The 19,076-nt window shown below is 39.2% G+C and overlaps 1 protein-coding gene across 8 annotated transcripts in view; it reads left to right on the top strand.

Annotated features, from left to right (window-relative positions):
• Positions 1–19,076, top strand: part of LOC106065868 (pleckstrin homology-like domain family B member 1) — a 255,809-nt gene that overhangs the window by 56,802 nt on the left and 179,931 nt on the right. For 2 of the 8 annotated variants that reach the window (XM_056011283.1, XM_056011284.1), the window contains exon 5: positions 17,996–18,118. The exons of 1 other annotated variant lie outside the window; for it this stretch is intronic. In XM_056011283.1, coding sequence (XP_055867258.1) covers positions 17,996–18,118 — 123 coding nt within the window. Of the gene's footprint in view, positions 1–2,089; positions 2,281–5,882; positions 9,163–17,995; positions 18,119–19,076 lie in introns of those variants that run through there. 5 more of the 8 variants (XM_056011282.1, XM_056011279.1, XM_056011278.1 and 2 more) reach the window with 5 other exon arrangements.

Genomic DNA, 19,076 nt, shown 5'->3' on the forward strand with positions numbered 1-19,076 from the left:
ACAGAGACATATAGATCTATGTCTAGGACTATAAACAGAGACATATAGATCTACGTCTAGGACTATAAACAGAGACATATAGATCTATGTCTTGGACTATAAACAGAGACATATAGATCTTTGTCTTGGACTATAAACAGAGACCTATAGATCTATGTCTAGGGCTATAAACAGAGACATATAGATCTACGTCTAGAACTATAAACAGAGACATATAGATCTTTGTCTTGGACTATAAACAGAGACATATAGATCTTTGTCTTGGACTATAAACAGAGACCTATAGATCTATGTCTAGGACTATAAACAGAGACCTATAGATCTATGTCTAGGACTATAAACAGAGACATATAGATCTATGTCTAGGACTATAAACAGAGACATATAGATCTATGTCTAGGACTATAAACAGAGACCTATAGATCTATGTCTAGGACTATAAACAGAGACATATAGATCTATGTCTAGGACTATAAACAGAGACATATAGATCTATGTCTAGGACTATAAACAGAGACATATAGATCTATGTCTAGGACTATAAACAGAGACATATAGATCTATGTCTAGGACTATAAACAGAGACATATAGATCTATGTCTTGGACTATAAACAGAGACATATAGATCTATGTCTAGGACTATAAACAGAGACATATAGATCTATGTCTTGGACTATAAACAGAGACATATAGATCTAATGTCTAGGACTATAAACAGAGACATATAGATCTATGTCTAGGACTATAAACAGAGACATATAGATCTATGTCTTGGACTATAAACAGAGACATATAGATCTACGTCTTGGACTATAAACAGAGACATATAGATCTACGTCTAGGACTATAAACAGAGACATATAGATCTATGACTTGGACTATAAACAGAGACATATAGATCTATGTCTAGGACTATAAACAGAGACATATAGATCTATGTCTTGGACTATAAACAGAGACATATAGATCTATGCCTTGGACTATAAACAGAGACATATAGATCTAATGTCTAGGACTATAAACAGAGACATATAGATCTATGTCTAGGACTATAAACAGAGACATATAGATCTATGTCTTGGATTATAAACAGAGACATATAGATCTAATGTCTAGGACTATAAACAGAGACATATAGATCTATGTCTAGGACTATAAACGGAGACATATAGATCTATGCATTGGACTATAAACAGAGACATATAGATCTATGCATTGGACTATAAACAGAGACATATAGATCTATGCATTGGACTATAAACAGAGACATATAGATCTATGCATTGGACTATAAACAGAGACATATAGATCTATGCATTGGACTATAAACAGAGACATATAGATCTATGTCTAGGACTATAAACAGAGACATATAGATCTATGTCTAGGACTATAAACAGAGACATATAGATCTATGTCTTGGACTATAAATCTTTTATATAATGAAAACTTTTTTTTTGTTGAAGTTTTCGAACTTTAATTTTTTGTTTGTATCAGAAAGCGCATGCATGTCCGTAAAATGTACAGTGTGAGAAGCCTTGATTTGAAAATGTATGCATGTCAGTGTGTATCTGAGCATCTGGTAAAACGGTTGGTGTGGGAGAAAGAGAAAGGAAAGGTGTGTGTAAGTGTATGTGTAAGTGTGTGGGTGTGTGTAAGTGTGAGGGTGTGTGTAAGTGGCTGTGTAAGCGTGTGTGGGTGTGTGGAGGGGAGGTTGAGGAGAAAATATTCGTCAGGTAAGAAGGTCTCGTGTGTGCTTCCGGGCGTGAGTAGACTCAAACCGTTTTAAGTTGTACTCTCTCTCTCTATCTCTCTGTCTGTCTGTCTCTCTCTCTCTTTCTCTCGCTATCTATCCATCGCTCTTTTATATTCCATTATGTAGACCTGGGAGCCGAGCACAGGTAAGAAGGAACCAGAGAGGCGCAGACGGAAGGAAGGCGCAGTAAACAATGTACGAAAGGGAGAAGGCAGTGGCGTTGATGCGGGGGGGGGGCGCCTGCACGTGAGCGTGTGTATGTGTGAACATACGTAAGCATTTAAAAAAAAAAAAGAAACGAGACAAAAATAAATAAGGGGGGGGGGGAGGAGAAAGATTTCGTGTTTCGCAAAGACAGGGAGAAGGCAGCACAGGAACTCGCCTTCAGTTCTTTTTTTGATTCTTCGCCCTCTGAAATTGTGTGTACATTCTCGTAGGAAAGGAATTGTACGTTTCGAGCGTCTGTTGAGGCCGTGGCTTAGAGCGTGGTGGAGAAGGTCTTCAGGACCGGGGATGGCGATGGGTAAGAGGACATCATACAAAAGTTCATCTTGTGATTATTTGAAATTCCGAAAATCGATTGCAGCATTCCTAGCATATCAGTTCTTCATTTCATCCTGTGATTGATTATTTGAAATTCCGAAATCGATTTGTGTCATTCCTAGATTATCATTAGTGACGTCATTTTGTTCTTTGGGATGTTTTTTTTTTGCTCGGATGTGGATTTTGTATTAACATTCTGAATCGCTTAAATAATCTTTTAGGCTGTTTATGCGATGCAGGTGGCGTTATGGCTTTGAGCACTCTCTGCTATCATTCTGACGCAGTGTCAGCCTTAACAGATTTTTCACACAAATGTTTCATGTCTATTTTTAGACTTTCTTTTTTTTAAATTGGAGCTTAGAAAAATCAGTTCTGTATTGATAAAAGGTAGGGGGCGCGGTGGCTGAGTGGTTATGAGCTTGGCTTCCAAACCTGGGGACCTGGGTTCGAAACTCGGTGAAGACTGGGATTTTGAATTTCGGGATTATTATTAGGGCGCCCCTAAGTCCACCTAACTCTAATGGGTACCTGACTTTAGTTTGGGGAAAGTAAAGGCGGTTGGTCGCTGTGCTGGCCACATGACACCCTGCTCGTTAACAGTTGGCCATAGAGACAGATGACCTTAACATCATCTGCCCCCGTAGATCGCAAGGTTTGAAGGGGAAACATTACTTAACTATTGATAAAAGGTATAAAAACAAATCGTATGACTTTGAAAAGACATGGCTCATCAGCTCTTTATTTCTTTTGTACGCCGGATACACCAATAAGCTAGCTATTGTGTTTCCGCCATAAATAAAAATCTACAATACAAACGGGTCTTATGTTTCGTATTATTGTGAGAACTCCTGTGATTGTGTTAGTGATAATTTTTCAAAGTTCAATATAAAATCAGAACTGTTGTTTTGTTCAAGTCATAGACAAATAGTTCATGAGCAGTTGTGGGGTTAGGGTCACATCAGAGATTTGCGTTTAACAGTATCACTATTCAGGTGGAAGGTTTATCTTCATAATGGCAGAAGTAAAACAGACTGGGTTTATTGGGGGGGGGGAGAATGAAGGGGTAAGAGTGGGGAGTTCAAACTCTTCATCTTTAAGCTCATTCTTCATATGGGACGTGGTAGCTGGGGAGTTTAAGCTTTGGACACTGGGATTGAAACTTTAAAAGGAGGATCGTTGTGCAGGCCACAGGAGACCCTCGTTAACAATAGAGACAAAATAGCTTTACAACATCTGCCTTAAGGACTGACAGTGGTAAACCTATCTGTCTATCTATCTATCTACAACTCTCTTCCATGGAAGATTTTGTTCATTTCAATCAGTATGAAACAAATGTATTGTCACATTTGTCACTCTCTTAATAAATCAAATCGAAGGTGTAGACACGAGTTGTGGACTTTCCCTCGTTAGCACTCAATACACGAAGACCTAGTTCACTGTGTTCCATTTCTGTCGATCTACAACAGATTTAGTTCCATGTGTTCCATTTCTGTCGATCTACAACAGATTTAGTTCCCTGTGTTCCATTTCTGTCGATCTTCTACATATTTAGTTCCTTGTGTTCCATTTCTGTCGATCGTCTACATATTTAGTTCCTTGTGTTCCATTTCTGTCGATCTTTTACATATTTAGTTCCTTGTGTTCCATTTCTGTCAATCTTCTACATATTTAGTTCCCTGTGTTCCATTTCTGTCGATCTACTGCAGATTTAGTTCCCTGTGTTCCATTTCTGTCGATCTACTGCAGATTTAGTTCCCTGTGTTACATTTCTGTCGATCTACTGCAGATTTAGTTCCCTGTGTTCCATTTCTGTCGATCTACTGCAGATTTAGTTTATCTACAACAGATTTATTTCCCTGTGTTACATTTCTGTCTATTTACTACATATTTAGTTCTATCTTCTACATATTTAGTTCTATCTTCTACATATTTAGTTCCATCTTCTACATATTTAGTTCCATCTTCTACATATTTAGTTCCATCTTCTACATATTTAGTTCTATCTTCTACATATTTAGTTCTATCTTCTACATATTTAGTTCTATCTTCTACATATTTAGTTCCATCTTCTACATATTTAGTTCCATCTTCTACATATTTAGTTCCATCTTCTACATATTTAGTTCCATCTTCTACATATTTAGTTCTATCTTCTACATATTTAGTTCCATCTTCTACATATTTAGTTCCATCTTCTACATATTTAGTTCCATCTTCTACATATTTAGTTCTATCTTCTACATATTTAGTTCCATCTTCTACATATTTAGTTCTATCTTCTACATATTTAGTTCTATCTTCTACATATTTAGTTCTATCTTCTACATATTTAGTTCCATCCTCTACATATTTAGTTCTATCTTCTACATATTTAGTTCTATCTTCTACATATTTAGTTCTATCTTCTACATATTTAGTTCTATCTTCTACATATTTAGTTCTATCTTCTACATATTTAGTTCCATCTTCTACATATTTAGTTCTATCTTCTACATATTTAGTTCCATCTTCTACATATTTAGTTCTATCTTCTACATATTTAGTTCTATCTTCTACATATTTAGTTCTATCTTCTACATATTTAGTTCCATCTTCTACATAATTAGTTCCATCTTCTACATATTTAGTTCCATCTTCTACATAGTTAGTTCTATCTTCTACATATTTAGTTCTATCTTCTACATATTTAGTTCTATCTTCTACATATTTAGTTCTATCTTCTACATATTTAGTTCTATCTTCTACATATTTAGTTCTATCTTCTACATATGTAATTCTATCTTCTACATATTTAGTTCCTGCGTTATTTTTTCTGTCTATTTACTACATATTTAGTTCTATCTTCTACATATTTAGTTCCCTGTGTTCCATTTCTGTCTATCTTCTACATATTTAGTTCCTGTGTTCCATTTCTGTCTATCTACTACATATTTAGTTCCTGTGTTCCATTTCTGTCTATCTTCTACATATTTAGTTCCTGTGTTCCATTTCTGTCTATCTACTACATATTTAGTTCCTGTGTTCCATTTCTGTCTATCTACTACATATTTAGTTCCTTGTGTTCCATTTCTGTCTATCTGCTACAGATCTGGGTCAACATTTCGACATTTCGTCAGCACTTTCAATCATTATTAATTATTAACGTATCGAATGCCAAGCCGATAATTTTTTATTTTTTTTTTATATCATGGCCTTGTGGGATAAACACATTATTTTTAAACATTTAACAGGCAATTTCATTTTCCGCTTTTGCTTCAAAATTTCATATGCATTAGTAAAAAACAAAAATCTCCAACTAGGACGCTTGAGTTAGTTTCCTTGTTTTAATGCTAGCGAATAGATATTTTGTAATAGTTGTGTTACATCGCCTCTCAGACATACCTTCACTTAGATCTACCCTTCGTGAGCGATTTCTGTACCTATGTTTAAATCTTTATGGGTGTATTTTTAATCTAAAACACCGTGCTATTTTCGTGTGGAGGCTGTAAGGTTCGGGCTCGCTCAATAGTTTTATCATTTGCAATGTGTTTATGTAATGATTTTTTGGTTCTATTTTGACACATTGTGTAACTTCAATGAAAGCAGATGTTACAACTGACCTAAATTGTGACTTTTCTCGTTGGGTCAATGAAATTTTATCCAAGTGTCTGCACGTACGCTTCAAATTAATCTATCAACTGTAAATTACTGTCAATATTAATTGGAATTGCTTCGATTTATAAGGATTCATATTTCTATTTTATTTGGAATGGTTATACTAGAATTGTGCTTGAATTGGTTAACATTTTGAAGTCGACAAAAGTTTATTTCGGCACTGTTACCTAATATTAAGTGAGTGATTATGCTGGTCAATCTGGCAAATCACACACCGGAAATCAGCGCTAAACTTCCAACACGGGAAACACCAACACCGCCATGATTTCGTCCAAGTCTCGGCGCGCTGCGAAAACAGGAGAGAAGCACCAGTCTGCCGTGCCAAGGCCATCTGACGTGGCCAAGAAGATAGCCACCGGTCCATCGTGGAACCCGGCGCTGTCCCCTTCTTACGTGTACGGCAGGGCCAGCCCCCAGGTTCCACCCTCCTCTTCCAATTACCATGCATCTGTTCCGACGCCTTATTTTGAGCCGGAACACCCCGTACATAATCCTTACGATGACCTCAATCTGTACGCAGCTCAGATCAACGCAGTGCACAGACCGGCTCCCAACGCCTCTGAGCCGCAGATGTCATCGAGGGTCCAAAAAAGCAGCAACCCTCAAGGATCGTATTATTCGTACGGCAGACCTCAGCAACCACCAGACCCATCGTATTACTACAGGTATCACAACCGGCAGATACCACCGGATGCTTCCACGTTTGCTTATTATGGTTATGGTAATCCAGCGCAGCATCAGGCCCCAACAACTTCACACGGGCTAAACACAGGACATGGACTTCACTCCGCTGTTTCAGAGCGTGGCTACGTGATGAAATCTCCGGAAAGCTACGAGCCCAGCTATCACAAGACAAGTCTGTCCTCCTCGCACGATCATCTCGCAAGGCCCTTGTGTCAGGACTACAAAGTTCCAAGCCCCAACGGAAACTATCCTAAATCAAATAATCAGCAAGCCTTTTCCGGGGCAGGTCGAGCCAGATCTGTAGAGCCCATTTACCGGAGTCAGGTGGATCCATTTGAGCCGTCTTCGTCTGGTAAACATAATTTAATCTATGTGGGACATGTGTTTGGAGGTGATGCTGACCAAAGGATGACCACTGGTTACGGTCAATCGCAGGGTAGATCTAGAGATCATGAGATTGCTACGAGTTTTCTTAGCTCTGATGGACAGCCATCTTACAGCCAATCCAGACAGGTAATCAAAGACAGATCTAGCAGTGGGAGAAGTCGTTTGGATAGTCCAAAGACAAGGGCCAGTTATAGACAGGCGCAGGATGAATCCTTAACAGACATTAACCCTCAGCTACCAAACGACCAAAGCTTCCTGACTTCAACGCCGAAACGCCGACCAGTTCCCCCTCCTAACTTTGACAACTGGTCTTCCATTGATTCCAGTTCGGGGCATCGCTCCAGAGACGCGCTCTTACGACTGAAATTTGACGAGCCAAATAGCTCACAAGAACGAAGCCAAAGTATGAGCCCTAAGAGCGATGACTCCTGGTTTAGAAACTCCAGATCTCATGAGGTAAAGAGCGACACAGAACCTTTATATTGTGACGTCCCAATGGAGGACAGGGCCTCTTCAAGATCACCTCTTAGCGTTAAAGACAGAGAAGCCGACTCCAAGTTCTCGAAATCTGCTAGCAAAGGAAAATCATCGAATGTACTTAACAGCCCTGGGCATCACAGTGGACTTGCGGCTACTTTAAACTACCACCAACAGCTCAGAAAAGAGCTGGGAATGCCTCAGCCTCAACAGACCCCTACTTATTCTTACTCATCTCCTATATACGGAGTGCCCGTCTCCAACATCATAACCCCTTTGCCCAACTCAAGCGACGGCTGTCTAAGCTCGGACACATCTCCTGCATCTCCAACATCAAAGCAGCACTTCGATCCCCAGGGCTCATCCCGCTACGAAGCCAGTTTGAAGAAATATTACGAAGCTTTCCAAAGCCTCCATGGCCACTGCTCCACTCCGCACTTGCCCTCAGCCACACTCTCCCAGTTTGAACAGCCCCTCTCTGGATCGGATCCGAACCTACGCAGTGATTTAAACCAGCAGAGTAAACAGTTTCCGTATTACGACAATTTGGCCAACCACAGAAATCGACCGCAAGAGAAATCAGGATACCCGTATGTGACCCAGACTCTTCCGCTCTCATTGCAGTATAACAGTGCCACTTTGCAAAGCCAGAGCCGGCCATCAAAGTCTTCTTCGTCGCTGCTGACATCCTCAGCCACGGCCATCCCTTCCTTCTACCACCACTCTGATGGTCATTACTTTGACCGCCCATCCCCGTCCACCTCGCCCCTCTCCACTGCCTCAGCGCCGAGCTCCATCAAACCCGTGGATTACCCTCTCTCCAGCGTTCACGGATTCTGTACCGTTCCCCGCAACCTTCAGCTCAGCCAGTCCCCGAACTCCATTTACAGCCTGCAACGAAGGGAGCCGAGCTACGAGGAAATTGAAAACATAACTCCCTACAAGCAGAACACATCTCCTAACCTCGACCCTTCAAAACACAGTCCAGCGGGACACGATCATAAGCAGGACTCTAAGCTTAACCAGTCATCCTCTTCGTCGAACCAATCTTCAAGCTTCAACAGTATCCATAAGGAGACCGCGTCCTCCAATGACTCGTCAGTAACAGACTCACTCAACTCACCGGGAGATAATTTGCCAGCCACTCGACCTGAAGACTCATCCAAAACAAAGAAATGTATTTTTGGCTCAGTTTCAGAAAAAGCGCATCTTTTCGAGCAAGGGGCGACTACTCACAAAAACAAGGACTACGGGAAAGAAAGTAAACTTTTCGGAAAATTCAAGTTCATTGAAAAAAACAAAACATCTAAAAATAGCCCCAGCGATGCAAAGCAGACGTCGTCTTCCATGGAGGTCGAGTCAAAGGTAGAGAAGTCTACATCAGCAGCGTCACTTTCCGCTGTGCCTGCAACATCCTCCTCTTCTTCCTTGTCCGTCAGCTCCTTCGTCACATCCTCGCCGTCGGGGACTGGACGGATGTCCAACCCGGAAGAGATCACCCACGACGTAACCATGCGTGACCGAGGCCTCAACAGCCGGGCCATGACCTCCAGCCTCCACGAGACCGGAAGTGTGGACGTAGAGGCCATCAACGACTTTCTCATGACCTCCTGCACCTACCCGTATCATCTGTTCTCAAGAAGGAAGAAACCACTTCCGGGTGAGTCTTGTCAAACTGTGGGTTGTCGATTGGTGTGCAGCAACTAACCCTTTAACTAGGCACCATGATTATTATAAATGCTTTAATACTAACTCGTTTGCTGCTTAAACATTTTAAAATCTTTTTAACTAAAGGCCAACGTAAAAACAACAAAAACGTAATGTTCCCTTTCAAACTCATTTGTTTGGAAAACACATGCACAAAATACAACTGTATGTAAGGTGTTTGATATTAAACTATAGATTGAAACAAACATGTATTGCAATCATACTCTGTCGTATATAAATGGATACAATGGCGTAGCTAGAGTATGATATCTGGTGCGGGCCATGCCATTTAACAGGTTTGTTGTCATTATTTGCACAGCAGAACAAACCTTCTACAGTTAAACTTGTTCAAACAGTTAGTGTAACTATCACGTGGTGGTTAGATCTGAGCTTTGGTTTTCTTATCTTTCTATTGAATCATTGATGTATTCGTTGTTTTTTTCAAATTAATATATCGCCATCAGCCTTTCAAATCAGATTTGGGGCAAAGGTTGAGCTATAAATTAAGACCCGTATTTATAAACAATTTTATAAAACTCCTTATACACAAAGCAGAAATCTTATTTTTCAACAAACTCTTTGTCTGTTTTTTTTTTATTATCTAGCTTAGATATCTGTTATGTACAATTTTAGAGCCCTTTGTAACTAAAGAATTTATACCATTTTGGCAACAACTCCAGACCACTCTTCAGTAACTCTACCCGTGAGCGCAATGTATGGACTCATGAAAGTACACTATTTTATTGTTATAGCGTTTAATGAATTTACAATCAGTTGTGAAAGAAAAAATGTTGCAAATAGGTGATGAAAAAAAGGTAACAGTTATATGTCTCTTATAAGAGGCTAATAAGATCATTGAAAGTTATGATTCACAATCAACTCATCCAATATCTCAAGAGATCATCTTATTGCCGCTAGTTAATTACTCATTTAATATATGTAGCTAAACACGCCTCTGTCATTGAAGTAACCTTTAACCTCTAGATTGATATTATTTGGTGTTACAAACGGAAGAGTTTTGACATTGGATTCTGCAAGGCTAAAGGTGAAAGGTTAAAGGTTTATATATATATATATATATGAATTGTGGCAAAGTCTGCCGTTCTAGAATTGGCTTGATTAGCCACACCAGATTCTGCCCCGTCTCAAGATTAAGCCAAAACCAGTGACTCACTTGGGCGCATCCATTGCCTATCGAGACAAAGGAGCCATATATATATATATCTTATCACTACACCGGAATAAAAAACAACAACAACCTAACTAATTCTACTTACCCAACAAAGATGACAACCTACAATGATAATTCCGTATGCGTTGAAGTCTCCTAATGCTTTTTGTATATTTTCATTAAGTACTTCTAATCTGATATTTTTTTAATAGAATTTATTTCTTTAATAATACGCATTTCTATCTTTCCACTCCTATGAATTAACTCATTAAAATCCTGTGTTGACACAACCGTCAGTTATGATTATATTTACCTTCTTGTTTTATATCATTTTACTCTCAGTACTAGATCTACTACTGTTGTTTCTCAGTGCTAGATCTACAACTGTTGTTTCTCAGTGCTAGATCTACTACTGTTGTTTCTCAGTGCTAGTTCTACTACTGTTGTTTCTCAGTGCTAGATCTACTACTGTTGTTTCTTAGTGCTAGATCTACTACTGTTGTTTCTCAGTGCTAGATCTACTACTGTTTTTTCTCAGTGCTAGATCTACTACTGTTGTTTCTCAGTGCTAGATCTACTACTGTTGTTTCTTAGTGCTAGATCTACTTTTGTTGTTTACTTAGACTCAAGTTCGCAGACGACAAACGTGTTTGAAAATGCAAACAAAGGCGCATGCGTAAAAAGTCCTTGACTGACCTGGACTAACACTATTAGCTCACTTGCTCACAATCGTTTGATAATCAGGACCGTATTGAGACTTGATAAGGCCCTAAGCTATTTGAGATAATTGGGCCTTTTTTTTGTATAAGTCCTGATATTATACACATGTGCCCAATATTGTTTTCGGATACCTAGAGTGTTAAACCAAGACAAGTCATTATAGTAGGCCTGAACACAGACCAGTGACGTGTCAACGAGCTATTGGTCTCCACTAACCACAGGTTGCCACATCACACGTTTGTGTTCAGGCCTACTATAACCATTGGTCTCGGTTAAACTGATATACAGTAAGATGTTTAAAGATTGTGAACTAATATAGTATTAACATGAAATCATTATATTTATAATAAATTTAGACTATTTTTTGTCGGCTCCTTAGAAAGTGTGGCTCTAGGTTCTAGATTGTGTTGCTTATAGGTAAATCCTGCACTGATTATAGTAACCTACCGTCGAGAAGAATCAGGCGCCTCTTCTGAGCGTACGTGCAAGTCAATGGGTTACATGAATATTTTTAAGACACTGATTCTTTATTCCTCAACTTGTCATTAAACTCCTAACTCCCGTTCTAATTCTGTATAGAAAAAAAGAGAAAGCACTATTCAATCTTAACATTAAATTCAGCTGTAAGCAGAGGCGGCCAAGTGAGGGTGGGTGGGTCGAGAGAGGCCCTAGGCCCAGCGAGGAAGCGAATCTTTTGTCACAATGAGGCCATCGTTCAATTAATCGTGACCCTCATATGACACTATCCCAGGGCCCCGCACACTGCTAAGGCTGGCTCTGACTGTAAGCTTAATAAAAGCTTCAATGTGTTAAGCAGCTAGTGTTGATGCATCGACTATATTACTTTTAAAAAAATAGTGCAACAGTAAAAAATGTGTAATTAAATGAGAGAAATTAAATGAAAGACATCAGAGACTAAAGTATCGGGATCAAAGCAACGGGTCTTAGGCACATGTAAAACTAATATTTATAAAACTTATAAAATAAACACAAGATTTGAAAAAAAAATGTTTTTTTTAATTATTTAAACACATTTATATATTTATAATTAAGAATTAAAAGGTGTTTTTTTTAAATTTTATCTACGAAGTTTTCTGTAAAGTTCTTTGTGTCCTCCAGAAATGTTTTATTTTGTATGTGGGGGTGTACAGCCTGCTAGAAGTAGGAATGTTCTATTTTGTATCTGGGGGTGTACAGCCTGCTAGAAGTATGTGCCGGAACTTTGTGTTGTATTTGAAATAAAGAAAAAAGTTAAACGCAGAGTTAAAGTTGCCAACTGTGGTTGAAAACACCATCACGAAATTGTACGTGTTCTGCAAACTTTTTCCAAAATTGAACTCTGGGATTACAAGTCGCGCGATGGATTGCAGCACGAGCGGCAGCGTGCTGAAGACGTAAAGCGCGGCAACTGAGCAGACGGCTTTCACGACTCGAATGTCTTTCGGGGAAAGCTGATGGGAGGAGCTCTTCTTTTTCTCGAGGTCATGTTCTGCCTGCTTGTTTGCGTTGTTTGACATCATCTTTCTGAATTTGGACGCCGCGGAGAGTTTGACAGACATGACCACCAGAGAGATGATGATGATGGCTAGGCATGTGTTGGGGATGATGTTCTTGACGACAATGTCGTTGTATTCTAGGGTGTACCTCCTGGCGTCGACCTGCCAGAAGTAGATCCGCGTGGTGTTGGTCCTGGCGTCGTAGGCCCAGGCTACGCCCTGCGTGAAGTACAAAGGGAGATGGAGGATGGTCACCACAACTACAATCGTCACCAGAACGCCCCGGGTCCTTCCCGAGGTGAAAATGCTCTTAAACTGCAGGGGCAGCGCCACCAGGCAGCAGCGAGCCACGGCAATGTAGGCAGTTATCACCACAGTCGTGTCCTTGAAAATGACGGTGTAGAATATGAAGTTGAAGGAAAAGGGGACAAGGTCATACGCCCACAGCTCCCTGGGGAACGCCAGCGTTAGGACGAGCCCCCCGTAGACCACAAAGGCCATCGCCACGGAGAACAGCATATCTGACACAGCGAGCGTGAAAAATGAGAAATTGACCACATCTTTCAGGCCCATCCTGAAAAAGACCACCAGATTCGCTATATTGGTCACTGTGCCTATAACATTGAGGGAGAAGCAGACAGGGTAGTAGAAATAGTCAAAAGACCTCAACAGCGCGTAAGAGACAGGATCGGCACCCATTGGCTGATTCACTGGAGTAGATCTAATCCCTAGCGTCACAGTTAGGGCGTACCCTCTGGTTGTTGCCATTCTGCATATACTCTATGGCATGCTTTCCAATTTATTACTTCTAGTGTTTGTTTTAATGTGGTCAAATAGATCTATAAATGTGCCGAGACCAAAAAAAAAAAGGCTTTTATTTGTATAACAAGGTATATAACTCTCCTAACACTTTATGCAGATGCAAACAGAATTATCGAACCTTATCGACTATCACTTAACCCGCGTTTAGAGCAATTTAAATTGCTCCTAAATAACTCAAACACTTCAGAGCGTAGCTTCTCTCTCCGAAACTAATTAATTGACCGTGTAAGTATATGCTACTGCGAGATTGGTGCGTCAATACAAACAATGTTTAAACTTCGCAGGAAATGCCCACGATTGAAAATGCTAATTAAAGTAAAAAACAATTTGGATGCTCGATGCCTGGGCTCAGTTTGTGGACACCTGGGAATGGTGTTTGATGAAGTGAGACATCTTAAGTGAATCAGGTTGACACCACTCAACCGTGGATCACTGTCAGGGAGAAATCAGATAAAGAATAAAAAAAAAACAATGCGAGTAATTAGCGAAAGATTAATAGCCTTCAGACTCATTAAATTTGTAGCAATTATAAAATGTGTTGAAGACGAATGACATAAAATTGATTTTTTTTGTAATGTCCCACTTGTAAATTATTTGTAAACAAAATTTTGTAATATTTCAAATGTATTTTTCTATTACAAGAAGGTTGTTCAAAGTTGAAAAAAAAACAACACTAGATTGATGTAACACTATCCAATTATTCACAATACCAGTGAGAGCCAAGCGGCGCCTCATTTGATCTTTATAGTGCTTCCGTGGGGAGGGGGTATACCGCCTTTAAAACGTCCCCCCCCCTCCTTTTAGCTCGCGTTTAAGCGGATAGCATCTGAAAGACACAGCTGGAGAACTGTCACTAAGGTCGCGGAATACAAATTTGAGATCCATTGAAGGGCCCTTTGCTAAGACATGCGCAGACGGCGAAAATATAACTTAAGTACACCCCCCCTCCCACGGACAACGGCTTTGTCAGTCTTAGATATAGCAAAATATGTGGATTGCAGCTTGTCATGTGAAATGCTGCACTCATCCTTAATCTTCGGAATCAAAGACAATGCCAATATATTTGTCAGCCACATTAAAGTAAATAAAAGTAGATCAAGATGTAACTAATTCGCTTGAACGCATGTGACCTTACATTTCTTATATTGGTGAGTGTGATCTATTGGAGCCAATGACTTATTAATCTTTTGGCCCCACCTGTAATCAATTGGACCATGAATTAGATGTACATCTATTTAGCCCTCAATCTGACTGTGATTCCTTGAGCCAAGTAACTGACTGATTGTTGCGCTCATTTTTTGGTGTCGGATGAGATGACATACTTTCCACAATCTATAGAACCTGATATCTGATTATGGTATGCCAGATATCCGATAGAAATCTAACTTTGCGATATTTTAAGTACTTGCGTTTTGTGAACTGTTTGGAATATCTATTTGAGTAAGAGCAGATAAATAGAGCGCTTTACGCATGTCAAGTAGGGTTACACTAAAAAATTGTAAATACAGAGCTACGTATCGACACATAGCAAAAGACGAACTTCTTAATTAGAAACAGATTTTCGAAATCCGGAGGGTTCTACAAGGACCATGTAAAATGTATTGTAAAATGTACGTGTGTTTTTTTTTTCATTCATTAGTTGTTTATTTTGAGAGATCATATTAGTAAAAAAAATTAACTCTTATCACGTACATAGTATTAAAAGTGAAAAAAAAAAAAAGTAAAGTTTCCTTTTCAGACATTCTGATCTTTATTATATGCCTATAAACTTTTAAGCTTAATGAGTGCCCCTGACTTAAATAGAAATACAGGTATCAGAAAATTTAGTCTATCTGAAGGTCTTTCAACTTAATGTTACTTCTGGCCAGACGTTTCCATTACTACCTGCATTCTTGGCTTCCATGATTTACCTTTCTGTTAAGTTCACACGAGGAATTCCAGGAGATTGTTTTTTTCGAACTGTCTGATTCGTGGTTTGCACTCACTGACATATACAAATAACGCTTTCCTTTGAGAAAAAAACAGAGATAAGCAAGACTACTCTTCCAACCAGTAACGGAACTAGTGGCAAGACACTCTAGAGCACACATAGAGGATGAACTATCGCCCGTCAAAATATTCTTTCACTGGCAGTCTTGATTATTGATCTATATCAAGATTTTATCCACATTATTTTTTTATATCTTTGTAATTGTATATAGTACTAAGATTATATTGTGTAGGATCAGTCATCATCATCATCATCTTTCCTTTGAGTTCCTCAAGGAACATAGGGCCTCAGCAAAAACACGCCACTCTCCACTGTCGCTTGCTAGTTTTTTGATGGCTTCCCAGCTCTTTCCGGTTCTCTCGGCTTCATCTAGTATACTGCGTCCCCGTGTTCTTTTTGGTCTTCCTCTACGTCTTGTTCCCTGGGGGTTCCACTTTTGGTAAGCCCTGCCTAGCTGTGTTGTTGGTATCTTTTCTAAGGGTGTGACCAATCCATCTCCACTTCCTCTATAAGATCTGCAACTCTATATTTTTTGCCCTTTTATCTCCCACCAGTGTATTTTTAGGATATTTCTCAGACATCTGTTGATGAAGGTCCGCACTTTTTTGTTGTTGCTTTAGTTGTTCTCCATGTTTCAGAACCATACAGTAAAGCCGCCTTGACATTAGAGTTAAAGATTCTTATTTTAGCCTTCTTGGAGATGTGAGGGGATTTCTAGGTTGGTTTTAGCTGTGTGGGATCAGTAATGAGAAGTTATTTATATTGTGGATGTTTTTTTAATTGTATCAATGATTATGATGTTGCTCTATGATACACTATTGTTGCCAAACTATACACATACGAATCGATGGGCTTTTAATATTGTTTGCTATTCAGCATTTATCATATACTATCTTTTCATAGCTAGAAACAAATGTATATTTGTATATTTAATCTCTCATAGCATTAAATTAACATTAAATTATTTAAAATCACTTTGTTTTAATATGGACATATTTACTAATCGCGTTAAAATAAAACTGCAGCGGTCGACTTTGTTGTTTCCCCTGAATGCTCTCACTATTTCTGTATGCTTAAGTTCACTCCAGGTCACCAGATGGTGGCGCTCTGTTGGCACGTCTGAGTTCAATACTTGGTTCAGACCCAGTCCCACATCCATGCGCTGTTCCTCAAAGGGACCGTTACATAAATGGCGGATCCCGCACAGCTAGCTTGGTACATTGAAGGAAAATGGCAGAAGTCCCCGGTGCATTCCCGGCCTTCGGCCGTGTCTCTAGCCCACGTGTCGGGGGCTGAACGCATCGGTCAACAGCAATGCCTTATATAGGCATTGTCTAGGGTCTCTCCCAAACAGAACTGTGTGTTCACACAGGTTTTTTTTTTTTTACTGTTTGGTCTCCAAGCAGGTTTTTTTTCAAACTTAGAGCTCGAAGAGCCTTCGGCTCAGCTCTTAGACATCAACAAGGTTCAGACGGCAGCCTCTGTGAAGACACACCGTTGTGAGAGTAGGCCTACCAAAGAGGGATTGAACTAGGTATTGAAAATGGCTTTAAAATGGCAGTAGGCAGATGATTTTCAAGATAAACCTTACGAATTGTATATGATCTCGTAAAAGTTTGAGGAAGTAAAAAAAAAATTATACGATTTGAAACACATCCACCTTTGATTGCTTGAGGGTCGAAATGTTTACCAGATCTAGCAAAAGTCAAAACCAAAGCAATTTTGCTTCCAGTTGTTGCGTTAAAAAAATGGAAATAATTTTTTTTACATTATTAGAGATATTGTTATTTCTACGATCAAGTAATCGAAAATTAAATACAATAAATAATAATAACATTCTCAAAGCTCCGAACATACCTAAAAAAGATTCAAACGCCGATATTATTGCAACCTACCACAGAAGAAAATGCACTTGTGGACACGGTTAAGGGAGACTACAAGATTTTTTTCCCCCCCATTTTTCGAATTTCGATCCTTTGCAGTGTCAGGGAGAGATTATCTGCTCCTGACTTCTAATGATAAAAAAAAAAATAACAGGCTCATTTTCCCAAATGACATGTATTTAACAATGTTTGTAGCCTACTAATATATATTATATGTCAAGTAAAAATATTTATACAATACTTTACTACCCTTCTTTTTTGTATAAATATTTGTATATAAATTAGTACACTTCCATCTAGTTGTAACGAACCATAGATAGCCATTAATCTTTGTTAAATGCACAATTTCGCAAGATACAATAAGAAGTTCCCAGGTGTGGTTTACGTTATTTTCTAAGTTGAGGATGAAGTTCTAACGTAAACAGATGATGAAAGCTTAACTTAGTTTCCACAAAGAGAACATTTAGCGAAATTATAAACGAAATTATAATGTATGAACAATATTATATAATCATATTAACAACGTAAAACACATCTGCACATACACACAAAGTATGACAGCTCATTTCATAGATAGATAGAAAAATAAGATAGATAGATAGATAGATGCGACAGATAGATAGATAGATATAGTGAGAGATTGGATATATAGATAGATATAACACTATGGCTATTACTTCACCACTTCGTCTCGTGAATATCAGGAGCCATGCTTTGCCTTGGGCGATCCAACTACTTCCGGTTCAACCACCCACAAGAAGCGGAGATGCTGAGGGATCCGAACTACAACTACCGGATCTCAAATATCGTGCCTAACCTTATGCCAGGTCAGTCCTTAATTACCAAACCTACTGTAACCATCACTTTGTTAAGTGTTGCAAGTCTCTTGTACAGTGTTAATAGGGCAATCAAATCCCATCGTAATATAGGGGCAAGCATCATGACTACTCCTTTATATTAGATAGATCTAACCAGGTAGATAGGGTTTTGGCCGTACTTTTTTTTAAACGTAAGGACTAAGGGACTAATAAAAAGAATAGCCTCTCAAGATCTTTTATTTGCCTTCGAAAAGCGCATCTCTAACATTATAGCATGGTCAGTGCGCCCTAATTCTATCTCTCTTGTGGAAATAGAGGGTGGGGGGGGGGTCGTAGGGAGGGAACAAGGGTATAAGGTAGAAGGTGTTCGTGCTGTCTTTAGGCGTTTAGCAAACACAACTCAGCTCGAGTCGGGATTCGAACTCCAGCCCTCTTCATAGGTCGTTGATACGGTTATTAAACGTTCTATTAAATTGTGTTGCTATGGCAACCAATCCAGTCAGAGATTCTCACAGAAGACACACGAGTCCGTTCTTACTTACGTTAAAGCAATAAGTATCTTTTAAAAAACAATATTCCAATCCCTTTGTTTTGTCATACTCCAACCTTTTTCTTGTCTTTCTTTCTCTTACGATGGTCCCCTTCCAAGCTCGTGTATAGGCTCATCTATACTAAGAATTACTCTAGCACTGGAGTGGCCGAGTGGTAAAGTGCTTCATTTCCGAACCGAGACAATCTCGTTGAAGGCTGGTTTTTTTTCTCTTCCGAATTTCTACGACGCCTCTGAGTCCACCCAACTCTTAAGGGTACTTGACTTTAGTTAAGAAAAGTAAAGGCGGTTTGCCATTGTTTACTTGACACCCACGTTAACCACCGGCCATGGAAACAGAAATCCTTCACATCATCTGTCTGACAGATCTTAAAGTTTGAAAGGGAGTACTTTTCTTACTTTACTGACCATAACTTG

The sequence above is a fragment of the Biomphalaria glabrata genome, chromosome 14, assembly GCF_947242115.1.
Source record: "Biomphalaria glabrata chromosome 14, xgBioGlab47.1, whole genome shotgun sequence".
NCBI classification, from domain to species: domain Eukaryota; kingdom Metazoa; phylum Mollusca; class Gastropoda; family Planorbidae; genus Biomphalaria; species Biomphalaria glabrata.